This window comes from Phascolarctos cinereus, unplaced genomic scaffold, assembly GCF_003287225.1.
Source record: "Phascolarctos cinereus isolate Bilbo 61053 unplaced genomic scaffold, phaCin_HiC Scaffold_5;HRSCAF=322, whole genome shotgun sequence".
NCBI lineage: Eukaryota > Metazoa > Chordata > Mammalia > Diprotodontia > Phascolarctidae > Phascolarctos > Phascolarctos cinereus.
In genome coordinates this window covers 287269267-287289221 of record NW_027555958.1, presented here as the reverse complement: position 1 = coordinate 287289221, position 19955 = coordinate 287269267, and the positions used below count along the sequence as shown (strand labels likewise).

At 46.7% G+C, this 19955-nt stretch overlaps 1 protein-coding gene across 8 annotated transcripts in view; it reads right to left on the bottom strand.

The window, feature by feature from the left end:
• TMEM94 (transmembrane protein 94) overlaps positions 1 to 19955 on the bottom strand; it is a 48943-nt gene that overhangs the window by 4272 nt on the left and 24716 nt on the right. For 4 of the 8 annotated variants that reach the window (XM_021002638.2, XM_021002639.2, XM_021002640.2 and 1 more), the window contains 20 exons: positions 12370 to 12489; positions 11557 to 11684; positions 11007 to 11143; positions 10347 to 10549; positions 9813 to 9964; positions 9413 to 9515; positions 9080 to 9166; positions 8504 to 8620; positions 8070 to 8126; positions 7627 to 7731; positions 6874 to 7038; positions 6433 to 6642; positions 5643 to 5952; positions 5073 to 5246; positions 4088 to 4190; positions 3777 to 3994; positions 2894 to 3075; positions 2660 to 2798; positions 2214 to 2329; positions 1868 to 1967 (listed from right to left, as the gene is read on the bottom strand). In XM_021002638.2, coding sequence (XP_020858297.1) covers positions 1868 to 1967; positions 2214 to 2329; positions 2660 to 2798; positions 2894 to 3075; positions 3777 to 3994; positions 4088 to 4190; positions 5073 to 5246; positions 5643 to 5952; positions 6433 to 6642; positions 6874 to 7038; positions 7627 to 7731; positions 8070 to 8126; positions 8504 to 8620; positions 9080 to 9166; positions 9413 to 9515; positions 9813 to 9964; positions 10347 to 10549; positions 11007 to 11143; positions 11557 to 11684; positions 12370 to 12489 — 2926 coding nt within the window. The remainder of the gene's footprint in view (positions 1 to 1867; positions 1968 to 2213; positions 2330 to 2659; positions 2799 to 2893; positions 3076 to 3776; positions 3995 to 4087; positions 4191 to 5072; positions 5247 to 5642; positions 5953 to 6432; positions 6643 to 6873; positions 7039 to 7626; positions 7732 to 8069; positions 8127 to 8503; positions 8621 to 9079; positions 9167 to 9412; positions 9516 to 9812; positions 9965 to 10346; positions 10550 to 11006; positions 11144 to 11556; positions 11685 to 12369; positions 12490 to 19955) is intronic. The other 4 variants (XM_021002635.2, XM_078155907.1, XM_021002636.2 and 1 more) reach the window with 4 other exon arrangements.

The window sequence follows — 19955 nt, the reverse complement described above, 5'->3', positions numbered from 1 at the left end:
GCAAGACATACTCTTCTAACCCCTAGGTCAGAAGGTCTAGGAGTGAGGGAGCAGGTGAACCATGGCCCTCTGGGAGCCAGGCAGACTCACTGCAGCTCACACTGTATATGCCCCTACTGACCATATTTACTTTCCAACTCACAGGATTCCAAGTTCTAACGACCCGTATCCACCAGAACACCCTCCCACACCCCCCAATAAAAAAGCGCCACTAAGCCAGACCCCCTGCTGGCTGATCACAGTTCACATATTCCTCACAGACAAAAACCTAGATAGAAGAGGGATCAACAAGGGGGCTTTGAACTAGGGGCCATCTTCAAAATACAGGAGCCAAATAAATGTATTAAATAAGCCACATTTGGGGCAGCTAGGTGGAGCAGTGGATAGAGCACCGGCCCTGGAGTCAGGAGGACCTGAGTTCAAATGTGGCTTCAGACACATGACACTTGCTAGTTGACCCTGGGCAAGTCACTTCACCCCAATTGCCTCAAAAAAAAAAAGCCAAAAAAAAGCCACGTTTTAAAAATTTCTTTCAAATGTCAATATATTATAAAGAAGAGGGAGGAAAACCAAATTAAAATTAAAAAATGAACAAGATGAAAGCACAACAAATTTAAAAATTAGATATTACAAACAAAAACGTAAAATACCAAATTAACAGAGCATCAAATAGAAATCTTGAACAGTTTAACTTCAAAAAGAAAAAAAAGAAGTTGAAATAGTTGTAAGGAAACTACCGAAAAGGGGGGGCAGGAGAGACCCTGGTCCAGATTAATACCCTAAACTATGGAAAATATTCTCACAATGTGAAAAAGAAAACACTTTATGCCAACTCTTTTAATGAGACAAATTTAGTACTAATATGAAATGGTCAGATATGCTTTGATTCTTTTTTTTTTTTCATGCACACATCCAAGAAGGTGGGCAGAAAAAGAGGCTTCAGGCTATCACTGCAACTGGAGACTTAACCTCACTGGGAGTTCTACTTTAATGGGGAAAATGCCTTCCTTGATCCAACCTGCATGAGGAAGACGAGAAGGCATCCAAGCAAAAAGAAGAAAGCCTGGCAGGGCTGGTGGGGAGGCTGGCCTACTGAGGAAGTGGAAGGAGGGTCTTTCCATCCTACATCAGAAACAATGCTGAGGAAGCAACAGCTGTCTGGGGGAATGGAGTGCTACTCTCTTTGGTGAAAGGGGACCCTCCACAGCTTATAACAGACTTCAGTGGAGGCCATTCCTTGGGAAGAAATCTAAGACAAGAAAGAGACTGCCCCATCACTCCAGCTGTTACAGCAGGTGTGTGTACTCAATGGGTATGAGGCCAGGAAGCCCATAGGATGTGAAAATGGTACAATGGCCAGAGGCACCTGCACGAGCTCAGTGCGTCTGCTGGTGAGCTGAGACAATGAGACGCAGGGCAGACACAGCAGGGAACTTGACTCCCCACTTCCCTGTGCCTGGTAGCTTTGTCTCCGCCCTGAGCCGGAAGCCCCAGGCCAAAGTACTGGCTCAGCCAAGGGATGCAGAATGAGGTACAGTCAAACGGCTTCCTCAGGCCCCCTAACTGACACATCCATACTTTCCTCAAATCTCGAGCCTGACACCTGACATGTCCAATAAGAATTCCAATGCACCAACTTTCACCTGCATACTCATCTTTTATTATTTGATCATTAGTCAAAATTAGGAGGTGTCATAATGAAATCTGTAGGAACTATAGTCACCTAGCCCACTAGAATTTACTGAGCCCTGCACTAGCTTTCTCCAAACCCTAGTAAGAACTACAACCCCAGAAAGACTTAAGATGAAGGGTCTGACTCCTTCTCCCCTGAGGGAGGCGGCCTAAGTTGCCTGAGCAACAGACTTACTTTCAGGGGTACAGTCAGTGAAGAGGGGCACCAGCAGAGGAACATTGTCGATGTTCTGTAAGTGTGGCCGTACTTGATGGATCCCCCGAGGCAGCTTGGCCTGCAAGGCAGAGAAATATAAACAGGCCCAGGTTGGGCCATGAATGAATGAATGAGATTGCTCCAGTCCATCTGTCTCCAACAAGATCCAGGACTCTCCCCACTTCTCAGACCCCTCCATACTCGTGGTGCAACTTACACGGGTCTGGAAGCATACACACATCCACCATTTGGGGAGACTGCGGGATATGGGAAGCAAGGTACCCTCCTCCAGGACAGTCCACAGGGATCCGGGCTAGCTACATACCCGGTTGCAGTCTTCTAAGAAGCTAGGGATGTCACTGTCGGTAGGCTGGAAGCTGATAAGGTCGGAGTGACCCTCCTCCTCCATGAGCAGGAGCCCTTCAGCATCATCCCGGGACACTGCAAGAACAGAACCGAATCACCATAAGCTGAAAGCCACAGTTTTCTTGTGCCCTTTCTTTCCCACATCTTTAATGACTAGAGCTTCCTTCAAGAGGTTCAGAACCATCCAGGTTCAGAATTTTGTACCCGGAGGTCTCCTCTTCCCTTCCTCTGAGGATGGCTTTTGTCAGATGATAAAAATCATAGCCACTTTAACAGGGGGAAACCCGTGCAGCTACGTCCAGCAGCGGTTACCCAAGGAGAAAAGACCTCTGAATCCCTGCCCCTCCTCTAACTCTTCCCTTCTAACTACTCTCCTCTTGCAAACCCAAGAAGCTGTGTTCTCACCCTGATTCAGGTCATCATGCAAGGAACCAGCATGACTGGGGCTGGAAGGTGGAATCTCAGAGCCTGGAACATCACCATTTGGCGTGAGGGAGATGTGGCAATTCCAACCTGTTTCGAGGCCCATCTTTTCTGCAAACACCTGAGGAAGAGGCAATAGAAATGAATAGAGAAGCAAAGGAAAGGAAGAAGCCAGCTCCCCTCAGGTTGTTGAAGGAGGGGAAAGGCTAGTCCCACCTTGCTCTTCAGCTCATCCTCCAGGGAGAAGTAAACAAAGCGGATGCAGGCATTGACCAGCCCATCAATGAGGCGCACGATGTCCAGACGGGCCTGGTACTGGGATGACACCATGCCCATGAAGATCTGGCCGCTCAGAGCTTGCATGCAATCCTCCTTCTCCATCGCTTCACCAATCCCTTCTTCAGGCAGTGCAACCGATGCATAGAGCCCAGCCAAGATACAGCCACAATAGCCAAATATCACAAAACCCAGACAGGAAATCACGCACATTGGATTGCCACACAAATACAGGCATTCAGTGCATCAAGTACGTAGCAAAGTACACAGACATAAATCAACGTCAGCATACACAAGACGCAGTCAGACAGACACACACAAGTAAGATAGAGAAAAAAGACAATAAAAGACACTCATCAGTCAGCTGTAGGCTATGGAAGAAAGTTGTGTGGACACAGGTGTCCTTTTCCCCTAGTCAACCCTATACATCCAAACTAATTAATTCCCAAGCTCCTGGGTGCAAGGAAAGGAGCATTAGTCCTTTGAGAGGCTCTGGTCAGGCAGGGGATCATCGAGAGCTAAAAGGGAACTGAGAAATCAGTCCAACACCTTAATCTTACAAATTGGGATAATGAGTGTCAGGCAGGTGAAAAGTCTTGCCACTCACACACGGCAGACAGGATTTGACCCCAGGTCTATCAGACGCCAAATCCATTATGCTACACTAACAGAATGAAGGCAGGCAAGTGCCAGGATCCTTTCTGAGACTCCCCCAGCCATGAAGGCTCCCCTCTGGACCAACAGGGCCAAGCCAGTGACAACGACTGGCTCAGCTTCCCCTGGGAGAGAAATTAAAGAGAAGTGTCTGAGGCTGCCCCGGTACCGTCAGAGCTCCAGCTGTTGCGGCGGGTGTTTTGCTTGATGGGTATGGTACCAGGAAGCTCGCAGGAGGTGCAGATGGCATTGTGGCCAGGCACCTGCATAAGCTCGATGCACTTGCCATTCAGCTGAGAGGACAAGGCGCAGTGCATGGGCTTGTAGGCAAAGGCAGAGCAGTAGCCTGAGAGGCAGGCTCGCTGGTAGAAATCTAGCACTTTCTTTCTGTCAGGGAAAGATAAATAAAGGGAATGACCCCAGCTGGCAGGGCACTGGGGCTGGCTGCTCCTAATCCCACAGGAGCCCTCAGACACCCACCTGTCTGAGCCAGAGAGTGGATAGATGTCTGCTCCATCCCAGAAGTCTGTGCAGGCCTCCAGGACCACATCTGCTGTGCCGTGGGACAGCATCTGCTCAGTGCCTGTGACAGACAGGGCCAAGACTTAAAAACAAGCTCCAAATTCCAAAACCGAAATCCTCTACAACCACCTCTGATGTCTTGGGCCCAACGTTCTGAGACTGCTGCAACAAAGCTGTCTTTACAAAGACGGGCTGCAATTCCGGCATCAAAGAGCCAGAGGGAAAAGCAGGGGCCATGCAGCTCCATCATCCAAAAGCAATTCTGAAGCTCCTGGCTGCAGGTAACTTACCTATACTCAAGATAATTCTCCATCAGCAGTGACCACTAGTTACTTACCCCAGACCTCACATTCTCCATGAGTTGAAGGAAAACAGGAAGACCAGTGTCCGAAAGCCTCTAGCCAGGCAAGGGTTAGAAACCTCATCCCCACCACATCTTCAGCTCTGAGCACTAAGGCACATAGTTCCCCCAATTCTCTCTCATCCCTCAATGGTCCTTACAGCTCCTCCAGGAATGCTCCCTTGAAACAACAGCACTTGCCATAGTGAAAACTATTGGCTAGGACTATTTCTTTGGGGGAAACTACACAGGCTTCTCATCTAGATTTCCAATGAGATCCTCAGAACTTGGACTGTTGGAGTACATGTCCACCTTGATAGGTATACCTCCATGAAGCTCCAGGGAGCCAAAGCCTACCCAATTCTTGACATAGATGGACAACTGTGGAATCCAGGTGCTCATTTCCCCTTCCCTCCCTAGAAACAGCCAACAATGGCACAGCTTCTCCACAGGTTGTTCAGGTGACCAGGAGCAGTAAGCCAGGCAGCAGGTTACCAGGGAGAGCCATTATCTCCCTTCTGGTAACAGGCCTGGAGTATGTGGGCCCCACTTCCCACTTCAAGGGTGACTTGGCTTAGGAATATAATGGGATAGAAGGCTTACTGGTGATGGTGTCCTTGATAAAGAGGCTGATCATATGGCTCAGTGGTGGGCGCCTCTTGGTAACACGGGATAGTTTTCCCAAGGCTGTCTCCTTCACCATCTCAGCACTGGGAAGGCGATAGAGTGCTAAGTGGTTTTCCTGTTTGAAGAGCTCTTTGGCACCAGGAGTGAACCCTGCAGTAGATTGAGAATGGAAGGAAAAGAGGCTTATGGCCTCCAGAAGGGGACCTCAGGCATACTTTTCTCCCCAAAGCCTATCTGGGCTGAACACATCTACCTTCCTGTTGTATCTCTAGACTTGGGCCAAATCAACCTAATCACACAGCAGGGGCAACTTCAGTGGAAAGGAGCAGAAGGGAGTTCTATTTCTGTTCATTTTGTCATGCAAATGAGACTCAAATGGTATACAAATATTACAACTGTTTGGGAATCAGCAGCTCTGGGCTCTTTAAACAGAAAAGCAGCAGGGCCATCCCTATTTTTTGCTAGCTCCCCCGTCAGGATTCAGGCATGCCCAGACTATGGCTATCCCACCCCAGCTCCCGCCAGTTGAGTGGGCAAGCTCTATACCAATGAGCCGGGCGAGCTCGCAGAGCCCCCAGGGCACGTGGACAGGCAGCACAGCACTGTGGCTCTCCTGGAGTGCAATGTTGCACAGGTGGTCAGAGAAGCGGCAGAGGCGATCGGTGACGCTGGCATTGCACAGGTTCAGCAGTACGTTGAGGCCAAGAGGCTTGAGGGAGGTGAGGTGCAGCTGCCAATTGGAGTCATCAAACTGGATGCAAGAGGGGTTCTGCTGGTCCTGAGACAGGCTCAGCATCTCCAGGTGGTAGTCACATACAAAGTCCTCTGCCTCACAGGCATCCCCTTCACTCACGGCCTGGCTTGAGCAGATGAGGCAGGAGAGGAGGGAGGGAAGGAGAGATGGGAAACATATCCATCAGTCCGGCACAGACAAAGGTGAGACTGCTCCAGGCTGCACCCTCCTCCCAAGCTTGAGAGAAGTGGATTCTCAGGACTCTACCAGTGAGAGTCAGTCAAAGCTCAAGACCTCCCTGTTCAAGAGGCAGCCTGAAGAATCAGAGGGATTAAATGGATCTTCCTCCCTCAATCATCCCCCTCCATGTTTCCCTCTCTGCTTCTTCTAATCCTGCCCTCTGACTCTCAAGGAGGACATAAAGAACCATTAGAAAGAAAACCAAAGGAGAAAGGTGTGAAATGATCTAAGGAGGGAGGAGGAGAGATAAGGAAAGGTTAAAAAAAGGTTAAAAAAGGCTTTAAGGGGACCCATTGGCTTCTTCTCTCTGGAAAATGGGCAAGGGAAAGGACAGAATTACCCTATTCTTTTTTCTCCCCTCACCTTAAATGGCTCCTCTTCCCCACCCTCAATGTCCTTGCTGAAGCTCACATTGGAGCCAGAGGGATGTTTATTGCGCCCATGCAGCTTTCGGTGAGAGTGAGGTTCAGGTGGTTTGGGACCATCCCCAGGCCAGTCACCCCTCTCCTGCTCATTGGAGAGGTGCAAGGTGTCACCCAAGGGACCAGACAGCAAAGCATCACGCTCATGGGGCTAAGGAAAATGTGAAGAGGGAGGGCTGAGAGAGAGGCCCCAGAGACTCCCTTCTTCCCTCCCATTAACTGAAGAAGAGGGTTGTGACCTCTAGTGATTTTACCCTCCTTGCTCCTCCCCGGGGGCCACGCTCACTACCTCCAGTCAATTGCCACCCTCCCTGAGGCCACTGGCCAGGCTCCAGGGGCTAAACAGCCTCAGCCCAAATCTGGGCCTAGGAGCCGGCCATACCTCCTCCTCTACCTCAGGGTGGCAGAAGGAGCGGGCGGACAGGTCATCAGTCAGGTCTTCGTGACTGCTGTGAGGTGGTTCCATCTTCCCACTGAAGAACAGGACAGTTTCAGGGCTCGGATTAGGCCAGGACAGGATTCCTTGCTTGTCCACACAGCACAGCACCTGTAGTAGGAAGGGGGTCTGATAAGGTAAGTGCCTGATGCTACCCTTGCCTGTGTATGGATATTGTAAACCACAGAAGAAAGGGGAAAGTATCTTCCTGCATCTGGGCATAAGCTGGCCTGGAGACCACAGAGGAGGGAAAGCATCCTGCAAGTCTTGAGAACTCTAGAGTTCAAAGGAGAATTCTGGGGGCAAGGAATAGAGAATTATCAGGCTAAAGCAAAGCTTCTCTGGTCTAGGGGCACAAAACATAGGCAGTGCAATGGCTAGAGCACTGGACCTCGAGTCAGGAAGAGCCAAGTTCAAATCCTGCCTCAGATACTTTCTAGCTATGTGAACCTGGGCATATCACTTAACTTCTACCTGCCTAGTTTCCTCATCTATAAAATGGGGATAATAATAGCACCCATTGCCCAGGGCTGTTATGAGGATCAAATGAGAAAGTATTTGTAAAGTGCTTTACAATCCTAGCTATTATTATTATTATTATAAGACAGAGCATCTCCCTCAAAGTGTGGGGTCCCTATAGTACCCCACCCTCACCCCAGCTCCTCAGGGCCTCTCTGTTCAGACAGGGATGATCCTCACCGTTACGGAGCCCAGGCTGTGCAGCAAGCTCGAGCTGTAGCTCAGTGTACATGACTTGCCTTGGATCACCCTAAGGAAGTGGCCCCAGATGCAGCGGAGCATTTCCTAGTGGGAAAAGAAGACATTGTGAGGACCATGAGGATTTGGGGCCTCAGATTTTTGGAGATCGATTCTAGAGCTCAAAGAGAGAATTCCAGGGGAGGAGAGGGATGGAGAATTATCAGTTTAAAGCAAAGCTTCTCTGGCTGAGGGGCAGAAAACAAGAGGAAAGGGCTCACATTCAGTCTACACAAGAAAGGGACTGTTAGGCTATAGAAACCCAAGGAAAGGAAGATCAGGTCAAGGTCAAGAAGAGGAGAATAAGTTCCCAAGGTTCAGGGGAGGGAACAACACAAGATAATAAGAATTTGAAGGTAAGGAGATCACCATTCTAGCTCGCAGACCTGAGAGGAGACCACTTCTGTGTAGCTGCTGAGAGTATCTTCTGAAAACTTGGCCAACTATATCAAGACACAAAAGATATCATCAGTGAAACAGAAAGGATATGTTCAAGCAGTAGCTAGTGCTGGCAGCAACAAGAGCCCTGCCCTAAGCTAGGGTCTTAAGTTCCCTTGGAAGAGAATATATCAGTAGACACTGTAGTCCCCATATGGAGGAGAACTTGGGAGGCAGGAGGAGGATCACAACGGTACTGAACCTCATGTTAATGTCCTCCTGGGCTATTTAACCGACCACACCCAACACAGTGGTCTCACCCTAGTGTATAAGCCAGATTCCAGAGCCTAAGATATACCCCTAGGGCAGACAACCAAACCCCTTCTTCTCTTCCTCCCTCTCCACCTCAGATGCTGCAGGGCTCAAAACTCAGAAGACTTACCAGGGAACTAGGTGAGGCTTTGCTCATCTGGGCCAGGACTCGGGCCTCCCCACAGGCTGTGGCCAGTACCCAGAGGACTGGAAACAACAGTGGGAGGATTGGCAGGACACCATTCACCTGGGGAAAGAAAAACTCACCTCTGGCGTAACCTAAAGATCTGTTGCACTGGCCCATGAGGGGAAAGGAACAGAGGGATTTTTCTGGTTATGTGGCCAATTCATAGGCATAAAGCATTCCAGTAGTCCAGAGTAGGAGGTGAGTACCACCATGAGGGTTTTTCTCACCATGCAAGGAGTACAACTAAGGTATGAGCTTAGGTATCAGACTCTGGCTTCATGTCACATTTGAAAGATGGCCTTCTCTTGGCCATCCCATCTAAAAGATGAACCCATCTTGCCTCTCCCCATTCTGCAAGAAAAAATTCTAGCATCAGAGTAGCTCAGTGGGGAAGGTCCTCACACACCTGGGATAAATCTGAGCAAAGACTGCTCTTTGGTGAGGGGCTGTTCTTTGTATTAGAGAACCCCAGAAGTAGAATCAAAGAAAGAAGCAGCTTCAAAGGAAAGAATCCCTTACCTGCAGCTGGAGTAAGGTATATTGCCAAGAAGTGACCCCTGGAGCACCGAATACAAAGCGCAGGGCATTAGTGATAAGGAAGCTGGCCTGTTGGGAAAAGGACAGTCTCAGTACCGTCCAGCCTCCTCAGGCACGAGGGGCAAAGCCTACACTTTCAATTACCATTCCTGCCCTTCATTTCTTCCAAAATTTTCCTGCTCATCTCTCAGGACCCCTGGCAACATTGCCTCCCATCCCCTTCTAGCCCTTGAAACTCATGCACAGGCAGTCTCTGCCCAAACTGTCATGCCCTTGGCTCCCTCAGCTGACCCACCTTCCCCTCCTCTCACTCACCAGGACCACAGGCACTGCATATCGCAGCATCACTGACTGCACTGTGAACCTCTCATTGTCTAGAGCAGTCACTGGGCGAGCCAGGGCCATGTCCAAGCACCACCTGAGGGAAAGAGCAGCCTCAGTCCCAGGCTTCATCCAGATAGCCAAGAAGTGTCACACGGACATGTCACTAGTCCCCAGACAGACCCATTAGCTGGCAAAACAGCCAGTCTCTAATCCTACCCCTGCCCAGCACAGTCCCCCAAACCCCTCTCTTAGCACAGTGGTCAGTCCAATGACCAATGTCTCCAAAAAGTCCACAGTGAGAAGAGAGCAAGTGCTTAAGCTGACAAATTCCCCTCAGGACAAGAGTAGGAGAGACAGCAAGTGGCTGGGTGAAGGGCAACCTCCCTCTCACCTGATGTTGTCCAACACGGGGGTCTTAAGAACTCGGAAGAGCCGGTGCTGTTGGGGGTTCTGTGGCCCCTTCTTCACTTCTCCCCGTGGAGAGGGAGGAGGAGAAAAGGGAGGAAACAGGTCACCTGGCTCCAAGACGATGTGTTCATCGTCCTATCAGCAACGTGGGGAAGATTGAGGGAATAGACAAAAATGTCAGTGCCCAGCCAGTGCTAGAGCACCCCGATATAGCCACAGATCCTCTATGATCCCTGACAACTGGAGAGATGGCCTGGGGGAACGGGGATATCAGCAAGCAAACAGGCAGTTGGGACAGGGCCCTTTAAGGTTTCTGACAGTTTAAAGACAGCAGAAAGGAGAGGGTTGGAATAAGAAGACAGGTAATAAATAGTGGTCCATGGCCTATCCTGCCCAAAGACCCTGCTGAGAAACTGAGGAACTAGCTATGGCCTTGAAGCTTCAGGAATAAACTCTGATACCCTCCCACTACTCCCACAACATTCCCCAGAGAAGGGGAAAAACAACCCTGAGTTACCTTGATCCCCCTCAGGGAAGCAAAGGATTCCTGACCTGGCCTCAGGGCAATGACATCTCCCTCCACCAGCAGGCTGACTGGCAGATTTACCAGGTGTCCATCTCGGTAGGCCCAGTGCAGGGACCAGGATGGGGCAAAGGGCATATGAAGATCAGGGTACACGGCATTTGGCCACCTGACCTCCTTACCATCCCTGAGGGCATCTGGAAAGAAGAGGAGGAAGGGAGCAATGCGATCTTTGACAACTCCCCAAAATAAACTCTCCAGTTTAATCAGACCAATCTCTTCACTTTCCCCTAACCCAATGAGCTCATTCTTGTTTCTCTTCCTTTATTCACGCTTGCTTCCCAGCTCTGGGGATGTTCTCCCCACATCTCAACACGTCCTTCAATCTGAACCAATCAAGTGGCACTTTATCATATACAATTTTTACAAAGGATCCTTGGCTCTACAGCTGGATCTCATATTATTATTTAACTTTCACTGGTAACTCTCTAGCTCTCTGAGAATTAGGCCAGGGCAAGGACGAGCACCAAGGCAAACCTGCTGCCAGCCTAGGTGGTCAGAGGTCTGGATGTTAGTGAGAAAGGAGAAGGCCAAGATTCTGCCATCCCAGGGCATCTTCCCCAGTCCCCAGGAAGAATCAGTCCTTGTCCTTACCACCTATTTGATGGATGATCCCCCGAAGCCTTCTCTCCACCTCCTGCCGCTTCAGCCGTTCCTGCCTCCCGATGAGGATGAGGTCCAGAAGCAGCAGCAGGAGAAGTGCTGTGGAATTCACCAACTCTACCCCATGGCTGGGTGGAGAGAGCCAGGTGGCCGAGGTGCCATGAGCAGAGGCTCCATCCCAGCCCATCCCCTGGGCTTGAAGTACTTTCCTTCTCCCTGCTCTGACTTCACTCCCCACCCCCTGTCTTTCTAGAGGAGACTGTCACATTCAGGTTGCCCAACATGAACCTGGCCTTCTGGCCTCAGTCACAGAATAGAAGAGATTTCCATACAGCTCAGCACCCTAGTCCAAGCAGTAGTTCACGGCCACCAGCCTCTGTTCTCACTTGCCCTAGCTCACTGGGCAATTCTTGATCTCCCCCATTAGTTTTAGGGATAGGAGAGTAGAAACTTTCTTCTGGGAGTGGGAAGGGGAACAGGAGGGAGAAGAAACAGGTGGAGAACCACCTCTTTCTGGTGGCCACCAGGGCCCTCTGTTTACCTCCCGGCTGGCTGATTCCCGTAGCAGCCTAGCAGCAGCAGCACAGCCAACAGCATCAGGGAGGCACCCGGCCAGTGAAAACAGGAACAGCGGTTACCATGGTGCAGGAAGCTCCTTTTCCATATCTCCTGAGGAATGGGTAGAGATGTTGCAAATCAGCAGCTGGCTTCAGGTGCCAGAATGGCGCACCAAAGAGTCAGTTATGGCAAGAAAAGAGCCTTTCCTACCTAAGGATCTGGCCTCCTTCTCACACACACCTGCCCCTGACCTACTTCTCATCTCTCAAGCAAAGCTATGATCTAAGCTGGAGACTAGCCTATTATTACTGGAGTAGGGGTCCAAAACTTAAGATTAGGATCCAGAGAAACACTAAAAGGGAACCGTTACCCAGTGAAAAGGTCCAGACTTATAAACTTCACTAGAGCCTTAGAAGAAAGCTAAAAGTGGCCACCCCTTTAGCTTCTACTGAGTCATCCTTGCACCCTATATGCCCCAGGCAAATAAGTTTCCTAGGCATCTTCACACTCATTTGGCTGGGCCAGGATCAAAGGATTTGGAGCTAGGGAGGACCTTCGAAATCATTTAGCAGAGCCCAACTCCCTCGTGTTACAGAGCAGGAAACTAAGAAGCAGAGAAGTTAAGGAATTTGCCCAAGGCACGCAGATAGCAAATATCAGAGCTGGGGTCTAAAGGAAGATGTTCCGTTCCAAATCTGGGGTTCTTTCCACTACACATTACTATTGTCTAAGTCTGGAAGGGGTAATGGCAGCATTGGGCTAGCATCTTGACACAGAAAGAAGGGGAGAATCTCACCTTCCATGTGAGGCTTTTCTTCTGCTCCTTTAGGTGCCCCTCCAGCACTGCCTCCAGCTGTTCTTTCAGGATACTAAGGGCCTTACCTGTGGACAGGCCCAGGGCCAAAGGAGGATCGCCCTACAGAAGAGAGCAGAAAGCACTGTAACCACCTTATGGAAACCCTTCAGGTCACTGCCAGAGCCCGTTTATGCTTAGATTCCCCTAGGTCCAATATTGTAAGAACAGACTACGGGAGACTGAAGGCCCCCAGAAAACTCTAGCTCCACCCCACATCCCTGGTTGCTACAGCGGCTGGAAGAAAAATCCCACCCTATTTCCAGATCAGACGGAAATGAGGTCTCAACAGCTCTGAGAGGGCCCTCAGGAGATGAGAACATAAGTGCGTGAGGAAGAGGACTGCCAAGGACCAGTTAAAGAACATCAATGTACAACACACACAATGACTATAGCAACTGAAGTATAGCCAACTTGCAGAGGCTCCCTTCAAAAACACTAGTCAATGCTAGCACCACACTAGTACTGTCAAAGTTAAAGGACACATCAAACTTAACTCTCTTTGGGGGAAGATACTCTATAAGGGAGCTTGTTTGGGCATTTGTTGGGAAATGTCTACTGCGCCCAAACAAAATGTGTCAAGAGAATTAAGTTTAAAAAAATAAATGGAGGTCTGAAAGAAATACTGCTGATAAGGGAATTGATAAGCCAGGGAAAGTGGCTTATGTAGAGAGAGGGACCCTTGATTCACAAATGAGACCCAAGATTTTGTGCTGAGCGTTAGGGACAGAAGATCACTGGGGTGCCCTGCCATCTCAATCAGCCGCCTCAGATTCCTTTATACCGCAGAGCCTGTGACTTATGCTACCGTTTGCCTACAGACCCATATGGACCAAGGTGCCTACATTATTAAGCCCATTTTACCCCTCCCATTTCCTTCCTTCCAGCTCCTATTCTTCCCTCCCCACAACAAATAAATTGACAAGTGTCCATTAGTAATAGGTGGAAAAACTCATACTACTTTCATTCTGGGCACAAGAGGTCAAGCAGGAATACCCTCTCTTAGACATGGAAAGGAAGAGGGGAGGGCTTTCAGCAGCCTGCATTGGCTCCCTGCCAACAAATATGTCCAAACTACATCCCAGCTCACCAGAGCAGCTTTAGGGGACTTTGAGGAAAGGGTCTGCACCTTCCCACAGGGGATATACAAATTACTTTAGCTTATGGAGAAATAGCCACCTTACTTAATTGATTTCAGAAACTATATATGTGTGTGTGTGTGTGTGTGTGTGTGTGTGTGTGTGTGTGTGTGTGTGTGTGTATGTATATGTACATGCATATATGTATATATGTATATGTATATGCATATATGTATATATGTATGTATGTGTATATGTATATGCATATGCATATATGTATATATGTATGTGTATATTATATGCATATATGTATATATATGTATATGTATATGTATATGCATATATGTATATATATGTATATGTATATGTATATGCATATATATATATATATAATTATATATATATATATATATATATATATATATATATATATATATATATATATATATTAGGGAATTCAAATGAGAGTATGTATGAGGACTGAAACAAAATTATCAATTCAAAAATTTTTTAAAAGAAGAAATGGCCATTGGTGCAGGGAGTCCACATTCAAGGCATTCCCCTACCAGGGGATCCTGGAGTTTACTCCAGCAATGGGCTTAGACTTCATGGCAAGTGCCGGCCGAGACCAAGGCCTATCTTATCTAATCCTTTACTGCCTAGCTTAAAAGTAGAGAAAAATCAGCAAAGGGTAGGTGTGAATAAAGCAGGGCACCAAGGGAAAAGTCAAGATGACCACAAAACTTCTGATGATTTGAAGGGTGGGACAAGAGAAATGTATCCCACCTCTGAGAGGGGAGATAGTGGAATTATAATCAGCCTTGCACAAATGATTCAGGTTTAGAAACCAAGAACCTCTTGTGGCTTCTGCCTTTGTATCTCCACGTCCCATGTACACATATATTGAGGCTTTAAACACAGTTTATAAGGGATGCTAGAGCTCAGAAGGATAACTCTCAGCAAGAATAGCCAACCAACCAAATAATAAACAATTGGGAATATCAGGCACTGTGCTGAGTACTAGGGCCACCAAGCAAAAACAACAAAACAAAACACAACAAACCCCAAACAGTCCTTTCCCTGAAGGAGCTTCCATTTTATAGGGGGAGACAATACGCACAACAAATAAGCACATATAAAATAAATACAAGGTAAGTTCTTTTGTCAGAGGGGTGGAGGTGGGGCATATTAGCAGTTTTGGAATCAGGCAGGGCTTTATATAGAAGGTGGCTCTTGAGCAGAGCTTTGAAGGAAATGAGAGATTCAAACAGCTGGAGGAGAGAAGGGAGCACATTCCAGGCATGGGGGACATTGCAAAGGCTTGGAGATGGAAGATTGACTATCATATGTGAATAATAGCCAGAAAGCCAGTTTGAACTATAGAACATGAGAAAGGAAATCAATAAACATTTATGTAGTGCCTACTATGAGCCAGGCACTGTGCTATGTGCCTTTACAAATATTATCTCATTTGATCCTCACAACAACTCTTTGAGGTGGGTGCTGTTATTATACCCATTTTACAGTTGAAGAAACTGAGGCAAAGGGGTTAAGTAACTTGCCTAGGGTCAGACAGCTCATAAGCATCTGAAGCCACATTTGAAATCAGGTATTCCTGACTCCAGGCCCAGCACTCTAGTAGCTAGCACTACCAGATGCCTCTAGAAAAGTATATAATACTATAACATTGGAAAGGTAGGCTGGGTGCCAGTTGTAAGAGGCTTTAAAAGTCAAACAGAAGAACTTATATTTGCTCCTTGAGGAAACAGAAGCCAATGGTGAGACCAGAACTTTTAGAAAATTACATTCACAAAAAAATCTTACAGCAAGTTTCTCTGACAAAGGCCTTATTTCTCAAATACATAGAGAACTGGGTCAAATTTATAAAAATAAGAGCCATTCCCCGACTGATAAATGGTCAAAGGATATGAACAGGTAGTTTTCAGAAGAAGTAATCAAAACTATCTATAGCCATACGAAAAAAATGCTCTATATCCACTACTGATTATAGAAATGCAAATTAAAACAATTCTGAGGCACCATCTCACACCTATCAGATTGGCTCAAGGCCACATATGGCCCTCTAGGTTCTCAAGTACAGCCCTTTGAATCCAAACTTCACTGAACAAATTCCCTTAATAAAAAGATTTGTTCTGTAAAACTTGGACTCGTTCAAAAGATCACACCCATGGGGCAGCTAGGTGGTGAAGTGGATAGAGCACTGGCCCTGGAGTCAGGAGGACCCAAGTTCAAATCTGGACTCAGACACATAACACTCACTAGATGTGTGACTCTGGGCAAGTCATTTAACCCCAACTGCCTCACAAAAAAAAAAAGCCACACCCAAGGACTCAGAAGGGCGCACGTGGCCTCGAGGCCACAGGTTCCCCAACCCTGGGCCAATATGACAAAAAAAGAAAATTAAAATATTGGAGGAGATGTGGAAAAACTGAGACACTAACGCACACTGTTGGTGGAGTTGTACACTGATTCAACCATTCTATAGAGCAATTTGGAACTTTGCCTAAAGGTCTATAAAACCAGGCCCAGCAATACCAGTACTAAGGCAGTAACCTCAAAGAGATAAAAAAAACAAAAAGGACAAGGACCTATATGTAAAAATATTTATAACACCTCTTCTAGTAGTAGCAAAGAATTGGAAATTGAGGGGATGTCCATCAATTGAAGAATGGCTGAACAAGTAGTGGTATGTGATTGTGATGGAATGCTATTGTGGTATAAAGAAATGATGAGCAGGATACTCTCAGAAAAACCTGGAAAGACCTACGGAAACTGATGCAAAGTGAAATGAGCAGAACCAGGAAAATACTGTATACAGTTAACAGCAATATTACACGATGACCAATTGTGAATGACTTAGCTATTATCAGCAATACAAAGATCCAAGGCAATTCTGAAGGACTTACGATGAAAAATGCTATCTATCCCCAGAGAAAGAACTAATGAAGTCTGAATGAAGACCAAAGCATACTTTTTTTAAAACTTTTTTTAGTGGTTTATTTGTTTTGGTCTGTATTTTCTTTTACAACATGACTAATATGGAAATACGTTTTGCATAACTGCATACATACAACCTATATCAAATTGCTTGCCTTCTCAATGAGGGGGGGAAAGTAGGGCAGGAGAGAATTTGGAACTCAATTTTAAAAAAACAAGGGTCAAAAATTGTTTTTACTTGTAATTGGGGAAAAATAAAAAACTAAATTAAAAAAAAAAGATAATTACTTTCTCAGCTATGTGGAGGATGGAGAGATGAGAGATTTAAGCCAGAGAAATTAATCAGGAGGCTATAGTAATAGCACGAGAGAGCAGTGATGAGAGAGGAATTAGGGTGAACAGAGACAACAGAAAATAAGCAAGAGATGTGGAGACATAAATAGCAAGATTTTCCAACTGATTGGGTATATGGAGTGAGGAAGAGTAGGGTACTAAAGATAACACCAAAGTTAAGAACTTGGATGACTGGGAAGGAGGGTGGGGCCCTCATCAGGAATAGAAAAATACAGAAGAAAGTGGGCTTCAGAAGAAACATAACGTATCCTGATTTGGATGTGCTGAGTCTGAAAGGCCTATGGGACATTCAGTTTGAAATAGTCAGCTGTAGACGAGAGAATGGAAATCAGGAAAGAGGCTAGAGTTAGATACCCAGATCTAGGAGTCATATGCACAGATGATCATGAAACCCATGGAAACCGATGAAGTTACTGAGAGAGTGTAGACAAAGAAAAGAAGAGGACCCACAACAGAACTTTAGAAAATATACACAATTAAGAGGTTATGTATGTATGGTGAACCACCAAAGGAGACTGAGAAGGGATGGCCAGACAGTTAGGAAGAGCGCCATGAAAACCTAGAGAAAAGAAAGTAACCATGGGGAGAGGAGAATGAGCAGTGTCAACTACTACAGAAAGGTTGAGAAACATGAGGTTTGAGAAAAGGCCATTGGATTTGGCAACTGAGATCACTGTGGACTTAGATGAAAGGCATTTCAAGGATGAGATTGGAAACCAGATTATAAAGGGCTAAGAAATAAGTAAAAGGAGAGCAAGCAGAATAGACAATTTATTCTAGGAGTTTAGCCATGAAAAAGAAGAGAGATATTGGACAACAGCTCTAGGGGATGGTCATTAAATGAAGATTTTTTTTTTTATCAGTCTAGGGAAGACCTGGGCATGTTTGAAGGCGGCAGGGAAAGAGCCAATAGATTGGGAGAGTTCAAAGATCAGAAAGAGGATGGGATCAAGGGCACTCATATGGGGGTTGGCCTTGGCTAGGAGAAAGGTCACATCTTCAACAGACTGGAATAAAGGAGAGAATAAGAGATAATGTCAAGGTCTTTTGAAATGGAGAGAAGAGAAGAAGAGGGGACTTATGGTAAATAACCTATTTTCTATGTAAGATAGGAAACAAGGCACTCTGCTGAGAGGGAGGTAGAGGAGATGTTGTGGGAGGCTTGAGGAGAGAAGTGAAGATCTAAACCACCTCTAAAGGAAGAGGGTATAGGGAATGAATTAGGGAGAAGTAACAGGGCCATCTTGCTGCTGTGAGGACCCAGCTGAGCTTAAATACTATAAATTTGTCACGGTCCCAGTCAGCAAGGTTGCCTGACTTCACCTAGCTCCATTCGGCAGCATGTGGGTAGGAGTAGAGGAGATAGATGGTGTGAATAATCTAGAATCAGACCTTGGTAGAGCATGGACTTGACAGGATAGAGGAACAAAGCACTCAAAGCAGAAGACAGTGCAGAGCTGAACTGGATAAATACAGTGTTGAGAATGGAAAGAGAAGAAAGTAAGGTTAGAGTAGGGTGATGGCCTGGGACCACACTGAGGGATGGAGGAACTGGAGAGTCAAATGAGGAACAAGAATAGGAGGCAGAATGATAGGAAGTTATAACCTAATAAAGGAATTAGGGGGGTTTTGACGGTTGAAGTGGAAGTCCTGTGAGATGATCAAGGTGTGGCTATCTATGTGTGTGGCTGAGGAAAAACGGAGAATTCAGGGGAGTTGAGGAAAGAAGTGTTGATATCCCTTAGCATAAAGTCAAGAGTTGAGAAGAGACTGTGAGTCAGGTAATGAACTCCTTTAAAAGGAGGAAGACAGGGGCAGCTAGGTGGCACAGTGGATAGAGCACCGGCCCCTGAAGTCAGGAGGACCTGAGTTCAAATCTGGTCTCAGACCAAACACTTGACACTTACTAGCTGTGTGACCCTGGGCAAGTCACTTAACCCCAATTGCCTAAAAAAAAAAATTAAAACTTAAAAAATAAAAGGAAGAAGACTTTGGGACTGAGAGATAAGTAGTAGGTTCTGAATTGGGGAGAAAATTTGAATGGAGTGAACCTTAAAGAAGCAAAGACTGCAGAGTGATGATAGCAAAGAAAGTCTTATGTGGGAAGCAAAGACTATTCTGATTTCCTCTCCAGATTCAGTATGTCAAAGGGTAGGAGAAAGTGCAACCAGTGATAGAGAGAGTGGCCAGGATGACAGTGTCTTATGATGGAAGCTACCAACAACCAGTAATAGGAAAACTGGACAAAGAAAGGAGAGATAAAGATAGACTAGAAGAAAAAGAAGGAAGGGACATCCATGTCCAACAGAGATAACACTTCACCAGGGAACCTCTAGGTCTGAAGTGAGGACCAAAGTTAAAGGATTTCAGGTAGAGTAGGAAAAAAGAGCTACAAATAGCACACAAAAAGCTAAGTCCATACAAACAGGGTTGCTGGCATGCAGCCCCTTCTCTAACTAGGTATTTGTATCTCTCTCTTTAGGGACCACAGATATATGACCCTCCCTTTAACTCCTTCCCAACATCAAAACATCTTCAGAATTAGTTTACGTTCTGTTTCCAAAAAACCAACCAACCAAACAAACAAACAAAAAAAGCCAAAACAAACCCCACCCCCCAAAAAAAACCCGAAGAAAGAAAAGCCAAAAACAAGGACTAATGTCCCATCTCTGGTACCAGAAACTCTGGCCCCTCAGCAACCTCTCTTTGACCTCTCTGTAGTGCCTGGACATCCCATTTCCTTTCCTAGGGTGGTAGGTGTGGTAGGCTGGTACAGCCCCAATCCCTAGATTGGCCAGTCAGGCTCCAGCAGAGAGCAGAGAAAGTATCTGTGAGAGTTTGCTCCATGCCCCTACCTGCTCATGTTGTGTCTAGCCTGGGGCACCAATCTCCAGACTGGCTATTAAGGAAAACACAGCAAAGGAAAAACAAGGCATTCTATAATTACATGCCTTCCCAAGAAAAGTGCCCATATGCACAGGCTGGTGGTAAGGAGAAAACACACAGCTTTCTGTGCCCAGTTGCTCCCTAAGTTCTCACTTTACTCTCCTATCAGCAAAGTCAAGCTCATCTAACTGGAGGCCTTTCACAAATAGTAAATGGCAATATCGTACCTCATCTCCAGCAGGCATTTCCATG